At 68.7% G+C, this 9,461-nt stretch overlaps 4 protein-coding genes across 4 annotated transcripts in view; 2 read left to right on the plus strand and 2 right to left on the minus strand.

Annotated features, from left to right (window-relative positions):
* Nucleotides 1-573, plus strand: part of H696_05562 (hypothetical protein) — a gene marked incomplete at both ends in the record, with an annotated part of 5,916 nt that extends 5,343 nt beyond the window's left edge. Inside the window, 2 exons of the mRNA XM_009499375.1 lie at nucleotides 48-251; nucleotides 371-573. Of these exons, the coding sequence (XP_009497650.1) occupies nucleotides 48-251; nucleotides 371-573 (407 nt within the window). The remainder of the gene's footprint in view (nucleotides 1-47; nucleotides 252-370) is intronic.
* An 886-nt stretch (nucleotides 574-1,459) lies between these two features.
* H696_05563 (hypothetical protein) lies at nucleotides 1,460-4,654 on the minus strand. The gene is made up of 6 exons (XM_009499376.1): nucleotides 4,436-4,654; nucleotides 4,212-4,302; nucleotides 3,906-4,050; nucleotides 3,605-3,758; nucleotides 3,170-3,465; nucleotides 1,460-2,989 (listed from the first exon to the last, which is right to left on the minus strand). Exons 2-6 carry the CDS (start codon nucleotides 4,298-4,300, stop codon nucleotides 1,502-1,504), a joined length of 2,172 nt encoding a protein of 723 aa, XP_009497651.1. The 5' UTR covers nucleotides 4,301-4,302; nucleotides 4,436-4,654; the 3' UTR covers nucleotides 1,460-1,501.
* A 1,059-nt stretch (nucleotides 4,655-5,713) lies between these two features.
* H696_05564 (hypothetical protein) lies at nucleotides 5,714-7,139 on the plus strand (the record flags this gene model as incomplete). Its single annotated transcript, XM_009499377.1, has 3 exons — nucleotides 5,714-6,398; nucleotides 6,502-6,672; nucleotides 6,831-7,139. 3 exons carry the CDS (start codon nucleotides 5,714-5,716, stop codon nucleotides 6,977-6,979), a joined length of 1,005 nt encoding a protein of 334 aa, XP_009497652.1. The 3' UTR covers nucleotides 6,980-7,139.
* Nucleotides 7,140-7,296: 157 nt separating this feature from the next.
* The window catches only part of H696_05565 (hypothetical protein), a gene marked incomplete at both ends in the record, with an annotated part of 3,034 nt that continues 869 nt past the window's right edge, over nucleotides 7,297-9,461 (minus strand). Inside the window, 4 exons of the mRNA XM_009499378.1 lie at nucleotides 7,297-8,379; nucleotides 8,530-8,650; nucleotides 8,858-9,015; nucleotides 9,087-9,355. Coding sequence (XP_009497653.1) covers nucleotides 7,297-8,379; nucleotides 8,530-8,650; nucleotides 8,858-9,015; nucleotides 9,087-9,355 — 1,631 coding nt within the window. The remainder of the gene's footprint in view (nucleotides 8,380-8,529; nucleotides 8,651-8,857; nucleotides 9,016-9,086; nucleotides 9,356-9,461) is intronic.

The following is a 9,461-nucleotide window of genomic DNA, read 5'->3' on the forward strand; positions in this document are numbered from 1 at the left end:
CCTCCCTCGGCCACTCACCCTCTTCTCCCTCCTGCCCTGCTTCTCAGTCGTCAACCAGCAGAACGCCGCCTACCGGGCTCCTTCCTTCCGGGAGAAGTTCAAGAAGAGCCGCTCCTTCCATCTGGAGCGCCTGGTCGAGGACTACCTGCCCGAGGCCTCGCTCCCCTCTTCATATTCTTCCACGTCGCTCTACTCGACCACCTCGTCTGCATCGGGCTCTTTGCCGGACAAGTCGCCTGGCAGCCCGTCCGGTACGCGCCGCGCTGCAGTCCCTTTGTGCGCCGCCGCGGCCCGCCTCCTTCTAACCAACGGTTTTTGGCTCTTTGTCGTTGCCTGCCGGCCCCGGCCCTGGTTCCCCTTGCACACCCAGGCTTTCCGCGGTCAGTCTCCTCGAAGTTCCTCAACTTCGCTCGGCGCCCAAAGCGTCAGGCCTCCACCGGATCGCTGTCCGTCTCGTCATCCTCGTCATCCATTTCCCTCAACACCGACATGCGATCAGCCTCCTTCTCCGGCTCGAGCGGTCCCGGCCCGGCGGGTGGCCACCATAGCACCGGGTCTCTTCCGCACACCTGAGCTCCCTTCGCCCTTGTCCATGCTGGGAGGTGCCTCCCTCTTCTCCTCTTGCACCCCCTTCCTCCTCTCTTTCCCCTCTTTTACACATATAGATCACGATTTTCGTTGCTTTCCGGCCTCCTGGCTGTGTATGTGTGTATGTGTGTATGTGTGTATGTGTGTATGTGTGTATGTGTGTATGTGTGTATGGATGTATATGGATGCATATGTGCATGTATATGGATGTATGTGTGTATGGATGTATATGTGCATGTATATGTATATGTGCGTGTATATGTATGTGTGTATGTGTACGTGCATCTATGTATACATGCGCATGCATCTATGTGTACATGCGCACGCATCTATGTGTACATGCGCACGCCTCTATGTGTACATGCGCGTGCATCTATGTGCAGGTGGGTATGGCGGACACAAAGCGCCACACAACGGCGGAGGAACAAGTGGGCGGGCCACCGGCACAAATGGCGGTCACGGCGCTGGCGGCAGTCCACCCATCGATGCACACCCCCTGCCCATGTGGCGGGAAGGTCGGAAAGCACCGGGAAGGAGGGCCTTTACGGCGCGCCCCCCTCCGGCGACAGCCCTCTTTCGCACCCAGACCGCACCGCAAGGCAGTAGCCCCCGCTCGACTGCCATTTGCAAAAAAGAAGCGACAAGAGCCACGAGCAAAGCCCCCCCCCCCCGCCCGCCCCCCGCCCCAGCCAACAAACAATCGCACGCATCGGGTGGAAATCTAGTTTTGTATAAAGAAGGAAGAAAGGAGGGAAGCGGGGAGAGGAGGGGAACAAGAGAGCCGGGAGGAGGGGCGAGAGCCCCAGGGCACTCCCCCCCCCCCCCCCCCCCCCCCCCCCCCCCCCCCCCCCCCCCCCCCCCCCCCCGCCCCCCCGCTCGTGCAAGCACAGACGGACACGCACACACCGGCGCTCTAAGAGCGACGGGTGAAGTGCGAAGAGAACACCGAGCTGGGAGCCTGCGGCAGGGTGCCGCCACTCTTCGGGGTGCTGGGGGACTCCTCCTTGGAGCTGCGGGCAGCCGACTTGCGGGCCTTGGCGCGGGAGCGCTGCTGCGCGGCCACCGTCTCGGACGGGGCCTCGTCGTTGTGGAAGTCGCCCGGCCAGCCACTGGCCCGAAGCTCCGTCATCCGGGCATACAGAGCATCGTACACCGGGTCGGTGTGGCGCAGATCCGGGCCCATGCCCATGTTCCGGAGATAGGCATCGCGGATGCCGGCGGCGCCGGTGGCCAGCGGGCTGAACGGCACCACCGGGAAGCCCAGCGGGTCGCGCACCACCATCGTATCCTGCTTCATGGCCTCGAAGCGGGACTGCTCGTAGGTGAACTTCAGCGACCCGAGCAGCATCGAATCGTCGTACAGCTGCTGCAGCAGGGTCAGCACCTCGTCGGTGTTGGCGTCCGTCTGACGCTCATAGCCCACCAGATGCACGGCCCAGTCGGGCAGGATCAGCTGCACCATGTGCGCCGGGATGGTACGCGGGATCTTGTCATAGAACCCATGGACATAGGCACGGAGCTCCTCCGTCCCCTCCATGCCCTTGGGCAGGGACAGATGGAACAGGGCATTCAGCAGCCGGGCCGCATACTCCAGGCTCTTCGGGGTCTTCTCGTGGTTGGGGAACCGCTGGGCAAAGGCCACCAGCTTGGCCAGCTGGGCCTCGGCCTCCTCGCGGTCGGCCTCGCTCATGTCCAGCGTGTCGGCCACAACACGGGCATCCTCCGGCCGGACGAGGTCCGTCAGCATGGACATGCGCAGGTCCACCAGATACTGCAGGTGGTTGATCTTGGCACGCAGCTCCGCCAGCTGGTCCTGGTCCGTGCCGGCCGACCCGTCCTCGGCCACCTCCTCCGGGCGCAGGAAGCGCAACGGGTCGGTGTCATGGTCGCGCTCCATCTCCGGATCGTGCAGGTCGGTGACCGGCTGCGCGGCAAACGGATCCATGGCCTTGTGCCGGCGAATTTGAGTCACAGGCAGATGGGTCTCCCGGGCAAGCGGGTGCTCCAGGGCCTCCGCATCGAAGGTCCCACTGACCCCGGGAATGGACAGGTCCTCCTCCAGCGTGGCGACCGGGTTCTGCCCGGCCTTGATGCCGCCCAGGCCGGCCAGCATGTAGTGCGACCGGTCCACCGGCTGCAGCGTCGACGCCATGGGGGCCGGGCCGCCGGCCAGCTCCTCGGCCTGGCGAATGTCCGCCGCCAGGTCGGTGAAGACGTCCGACACGTGGCGCAGGCGCGCGGCCCGGGTGTCGGGGGCCACCTCCTTCATGCGGGCCTGGAGCTGCGTGCGCGAGGCGTGGTGCTTCAGGTAAGCGTCCTTGCGCTGCTGCTGCTTCAGGGCACGGGCGTGCTTCTTCGACAGGACGGGCAGCTCGAGGTGGGTGAATTCGGCGGGGAAGTTCTGTGACCGAGGGGGGGGGGGAGGAAAGAAGGCAAAGGAGAGGAAGGAGGACAAAGAAGAGCAAAGAAGAAGGAGGGCAAAGGAGGGCAAAGGAGAGGAAGAGAGGAAGAGAGGACATTAGACAGGAGCTCAACACAGCAAATGGGCAGCAAATAGAAGAAACAGCATGCGCGCGCATACCAGGGACTCCTTCACCAGGCGATGAAGCATGGAGTAGCACCGGGCACGGTTCTCGTCGAAGGTGGCCGACCGGTCCTCGGACACGGTCAGGATGTGCCCGTCGATGCTGACGCGCGACCCGGCCAGGAGCTTCAGCTTGTGCAGGGCCGACTCGTGAAGGTTCAGGCTGGCCAGGCGCACGCGCATGACGCAGCGCCGAGCCCGGGGGTAGCGCGCCTTCTCGGAGGCATCGAAGTAGGAGGTCCGCTCGACGGTGATGTCCATGTCGCGCGGGGAGTAGTAGTCCTCAACGAGGCCTGTGCCGGAGAGCGAAGCAGGGCGAGCACACGGGTCAGGGAGCTGGGGCCGGGGCGAAAGGGAAGAAGAAGAGAAAGAACCAAACGAGGCGACTCGGCTCCCCCCCCCCCCCCCTGCGAGGTCACAGGGAGCACGCACGCTCGAGGATGGGGAAGTCGACGGAGCGGGCCTTGGCCAGGTCGCGCTCGGCCTGAGTCCACATGGCGTCGTTGTCGACGAAGGTCTCAGCGCCACCGCGGAAAACCATGCGGCGAGTGACCGGGTCGAAGAAGAACATGGTGCGCTTCCAGGACTGTGGACGTGCGCAAGCGCGGCACCGAGGGACAGGCAGTCGGCAGGGTCAGCAGCGGCCCAGCGCACGAAAAAAGAAGAAGAAAAAGAGCCGCCCCATCCCCCCACCCGGCCTGGCCGGTGCCCGGGCTGTGCAGGGCAAACGCACCGGGGCGAAGCGATAGTCGCGCGAGAGGTCGATCAGGCCATCGAGGGAGAAGTCATTGGCGGTGACATTGTACTCGGGGTAGACCTTGGGGAAGGACTCCGGGTTGATGTAGACGCCGTCGGGGCGCTTGTTCGGGGTGTCCAGACTGTGCGTGCGTGCGTGTGCGCGTGCGTGCGCACGTACCCATGTACGGGCAGGGGAGAGCGGGGCGGAGAGGGACAGGGTCAGCGGTGTCAATCCAGTGCCAAAGGGCGTGGCACGGGCCCGGCCCGCAGGAAGGATGGCATCGCCGCGGCCGGCACATACACCTGGGTCTGGCGGGCGGAGACGGTCTTCGCCGCAACCTGCGACGAGTTCACCACCTTCCGCAGCAGCCGCGAGGAGGAGCGGAGCATCTCTGTGCTCGCGAGCAGGGAGCCAGATTATCGGGACCACACGTAAGGGGAGCACAGGTCAGTTGGACCGGCGCGCCAGCGGCAAAGGCGCCACGCGAGGCTGACAAGGGGGCAAAGGCATGCTCTGGCGCGCACTGTCTCAGAGGGCGGGCGTTGGCGGCGGGCCCGGGGTCGAACGGGATGCTCGGGGTTCCAGAAAGGCCGGGGGATGGAGGGGAAAGGGAGGGGGGGGGGCGGGGAAGCGAGCGAGGGGAGCGGCCGGGAACCGGCGGCGGGATGCCAGGGAGGAGAGGGCGGCGGGGTGCGCGAGAGAAGATCGCAAAAGGGCGGGAGAGGGGGGAGGGGGGAGGGAGATCGACGCGCGCTGGCGGGCCCTCGCCCGGTCCCACGGCATCTAGCGGGGCTTTCAATGCCCGCCGCGCCCAAGGCCGAGTGGCGCGAGAGGGCGTCTTCCCGCCCTCCTCCCCCCCCCCAGGAAGATCCCCAGCCTAGACATACCGTCGAGGGCCGGGCGAGCGTGGGTGCGTGTCGGGGTGTCTCGCGGAGGCCAGCCCTATCAGCGGCGGCCGGCATGCCCGCGCACCGGCCTCGCGAGTGCCTCCGTGAACATCCCCCCCCCTCCCTCGGCACCCTGCGCGCCTCGCAAAAGCCCGGCCGGGCACCGGCCAAAGCCGGCGCGCAGAGGCCCTCATAATGGCGCAGCCATGTTTCCACACGCACGACTACTGGCCAGGGTCGCGTCCGCACGCCGGGAGGCAGAACGAAGGGCACGAGGCTGCTGTACTTTCGCCCCCCCCCCCCCCCCCCCCCCCCCGCCGCCGGCCGGTCGGCCCCGGGGGCACACAGCCTCCCGCATGCAGGTCGGGAGGAATCATTCCGGAACGCCATTCCCGGATGACGGAGCACATGATGCGCCCACGTTAGCAGAAGTGCCAATGCCCGCCCATCTGCTGCCACCCCTTGCGTGCTCCGGCGGCGGCCATCTGCCCCGCCCCCGCCCCGGCGCCCCCACCAACAGCTGGCGGGGGCGGCCGCCAGGGAAGGATGGGACGCACACACACAGGGGGGGGGGGGCTTGCACGGAGATGTCCCCCGCATGCTTGCCCCCCTCCCGCCTCCACAGGGCGGTGACCCCCCTTTCACGCGCGGCATCTGTCTCTTCCTCTCTCTCTCTCTCTCTCTCTCTCCCCACCCCCCCTTCCCGCCCTCGCGCCGCCCACTCGACCGGCCTTTTCGGGATCCTCGCCCCCTGGCGGCTGCGATCTCAGCATCCCGGGCAGCGCCTCCCTCAGCCCCGCCCCCCCCCCCCCCCCCCCCCCCCCCCCCCCCCCCCCTCACCTCTCCGCACCTCCACCCCCCTCCGCGGCTGTTACACCCCTTCCTTCCTGCCGCTGTCGCTGCCCCGCCGCACGGATGCACTCCCCGCGGGCGCCTGTCGCCGCCTGGCCCGAGGCGCCGCGCTCCCCGATCAGCCTCACCTCCACCAATGCCCTGGTCCCCGGGTCGCCGCTGTTCAGTTCGACCCCCTCGGCGCTCGTCCCGACGCCCGGGCACCGCGGCTGCCTGCTGGTGGTGTCCATCTGTTCGCCGGCCGCCAGCGGGACATCCACCCCGGAGAAGGACGCCGATGGCTACTTTGATGATGCCTTTGCCGGGCGGCCATCCTGCCTCTTCCGCTACACCCTGACTCAGGAGGATGTAGACCGGGCGACCGGGGCCCTCCCCGTCGCGGCGGAGGCGGCGGCGGCGGCGGCGGCGCCCCCCATGCCCGGGCTGGCGGCCGGCCCCGGGCTCCTGCCCCCGGCACCCGGGGGGACATCCCACGGCCCGTCGGACATCGTCCTGGAGGCCGAGCGCCTGCACCTGGTCCACCGGGTCCCCTTCGATCGGGCAGCCTTCGAGCAGGCGGTCCAGCAGAAGCTCAACCTCATTTCGGCCCACTACGACTCCATCCAGAACATCTTCTCCTCCAGCTCCCTCTTCGACGAGTGGGAGTCCTCCGAGGGCAAGCTCGCTCCCGGGGATGTGGTCATCGAGATGGAGGAGGATTTCCTCGAGCAGGACTCCGACAGCGAGGGCCCTCCCCCGGCGCCGCGCGGTGCGTCGCATGCCCCCCCCCCCCCCCCTGCCTCTTCCTGCCCTGCCCTCTTCTTCGCCTCACACGCGCCGCCCCTTGTGACCGTCCCCGCCGCGGGTCCCAGTGACCACCCTTCGCGGGGTGACCGCGCGCCTGGCCGGCGAGGAGGCCCTCCGGCGGTACATCGATCTGCTGGACGTGGAAAACGAAAAACGCCGGTCCAGCATCGCCGCCTTCCTCGGCAAGCTGCCCTTCATGCTTGGGTCCTTCACAATGAGCTACATCCTGTCACGTAGTGCGTCCCCCCCCCTCCCCCCTGCGCCACGCGCGCGCGCGCGCGCGCGCGCGTGCACCGACACCAACACGCCCCCATTGCGCGCCTGCCGCATCGCATGCACACGGCCACCAACCTCCCACACCGTTCCTCCCCCCCTCGCCGGGCTGGCGCCAAAGTTGTCAACAAGCTCATCGACCACGCGATCCTCTTCGCCCGGTCCCCCCAGGCGGCGGAGCTCCTGCAGCAGGGCGTCCTCGTTGCCACGCGTCTGTCGGAGTCCCTGATGCGCAGCCTCTCCAGCGTCCGACTGCTTGGTGCCTCATAGCAGCCTGCCCACTCCTGTCCTTCCTCCCTCCTTGTAGACATCCTGCGCGCCCTCCCCCCTCCCCGCAGCCCGGAGGCCCGACCAGAGCATGCCATCAGTTCCCTTGCGAGTCGCGCGCCTCCCCCCCCCCTTCTCTTGACAAATACACGTGCAGTGACCATTCCCGGACCACCCTTCCCCAGCCAGGCACACCGAGGCCCGTGCCCCGCGCCCACGGACCACGCCCGGGGACCGGATCTGCGGCCCACAGCCACGACTGATCGGTGGGAAGAGGGGGAGTACATTCGGCCGCGGGGTGCACCGCTCCCCTCGCCCAATCAAAAGTCATCCTCCTCCGACATGTCATCTACCAGGAGGTCGTCACGGCGCAGGTCCTCGGCCCGGCGCTTTTCCTCGGCCGTCAGGCCGACGGTTCCAAAGTGCGAGGAGGCGATGCTGGCAAAGGTCCCGGCATACCCGGGCGAGCTGGCGCCCCCCTCGGCCGCCAGAGAAACAAAGGTATCCTCATGGGGGTCCTCCTGCACGGCCAGCGACTCGACATCGGTGAGGGTGCCCGACCCCCGGGGGTCCGGCGACGCGTCGCGCCGGCGCCACGATGCCCGGCCGCCGGTGCTGCCGCCGCGCGACCCGCCAAGGGTGGCTGTGAAGTTCGACGTGAAGCTGGACCAGTTGGAGTCCAATGTGCCGCCGCGCGACTGCCCGCCCGACGGGGAGAAGTCCACATCCAGTGCGGAGTCCAGCTCCTGCGAGTCGTCCACCTCCAGGTGGATGATCATCCCCCCCTCGGTGCCCGGGGCCGAGGCCGGCGTCGAGATGGCCGGCTGCGCCGCGCCCACCGGGGTCCTCGGGCCGCCGGGCGAGACCGGCCCCCGCGAGCCGGCCGTCGGGCTGCTCGGGCCCGCAGCGCCCCCCGGCACGTGGTAGGTGACTCCCAGCCGGTCCGGGGACGAGAGGCTGGCCCCGGCCCCGGGCCCCGGCGAAAGGGCCGCCGTTCCGCCGGCCATGCCAGATGCCCCGGCCGGCGAGCCGACCAGCGTGCCGGATGCCGATGGAGCGGCCGCCTGGTCGGCCGCCGGGATGCGCAGGTGGCCCGGGGGCCGCGGGCTCGACATGGCGGCCCCCTCGGCGGCCCGTGGCCAGGCATACGGCGTGTACGGGGACCCCGGCGCCGCGGGGGCCAGCTCCAGTGGCAGCCACCCGTCCCACCGGCCAGCCTGCTGGTCGGCCAGGGCCGCCGGGATGTCGATGATCACATCGGCCAAATTCCGATGGCGCATCTTATTCGCATGGCAGAGGATCACCTGCAGCACGCTGACCGGGGTGCCTTTCGAGGGGGGAATCAAGCGCAAGGGCTCGTGGAAGTATGGCGCGTAGGAGCCCTTCTTGACGGTGGTCTTTTGCTGCCAGGCGCGCACAGCCGGGGGGGGGGGGGGACACCGGGCACAAGTCAGCAAGCCAGCCAGGCGGCCGCCCAGCCCAGGCGGTCCAAGGCGCAACCATCCGCCGGCTCTCCGGGCGGGCGGGGGGGAGGGGCAGGGTGGAGTGCGCACCTTCGTGCGCTTTTTGTCATCCGGCACGGCGTAAATCTTAACATAAAAATCAAGCGGCGAGTCGGCCTCGATGGACTCGGGATTGGTCACGCGCGCCTCCTCAATCAGAACGACCGGAGTGCTGGCGGCGTGTCGACGCAGAGGCCAAGAGGGCCGGCCCGCCATCGCATGCCGCCACACGTGCACGCCCCGCCCAAAGGGACGGACGCGCGGCCAAAGTACACCTGGTCAGTGGGCGACCACAGGGGGCGGGGCCGGGGAAGCAGCAGGGGAAAAGAAGAAAGACCCCCCCCCCCGCCAAAGACCCGGCAGCCACGGGAGCACGCACCCGGTGTCCATCCCCTCAAAGCGCAGCTTGGCATAGGCAATCGGGCCGGCCCGTTGGGGGGCCACGGCGGCCGGCCGCCGCCGGGTCCCCAGCAGCGACAGCCCGGGCAGCGAGCCGACCGACAGCGAGGACCCGGACGAGGAGGGCAGCGAGGCAGGCTGGCCGGCCAGCGTGTCGCCATGCGCCCCGAGGGTCCCGGCACGACGCTCTTCCGATCTAGCGAGCCGACCGACAGCGAGGACCCGGACGAGGAGGGCAGCGAGGCAGGCTGGCCGGCCAGCGTGTCGCCATGCGCCCCGAGGGTCCCGGTCAGGCCCGGCGGCTGGGAAATCGGCACCGCCGCCGGGGCCGGGTCCATGACAATCCACCGCGGCTCGACCAGGTCGTGCGGCTTGCTGGTGGACTTGGGCGGCTTCTTGGGCAGCAGCGCGTGAATCGGGTACAGGCAATGGCCGACCACCTGCGAGGCATTGTCCGAGCCGTCCGATTGGAAGTGCACTGTGCCCGATGTGGCGGCGCCCGCGGGCGCCCCCGGCGTCCGTGCGTCAGTACAGGCGAGCAAAGGCGAAAGTGCCGGGCTTTGCCCGCCCCCGCCGGATCCCAA

The sequence above is a fragment of the Fonticula alba genome (genome assembly GCF_000388065.1).
Source record: "Fonticula alba strain ATCC 38817 unplaced genomic scaffold supercont2.12, whole genome shotgun sequence".
Lineage (NCBI taxonomy): Eukaryota > Rotosphaerida > Fonticulaceae > Fonticula > Fonticula alba.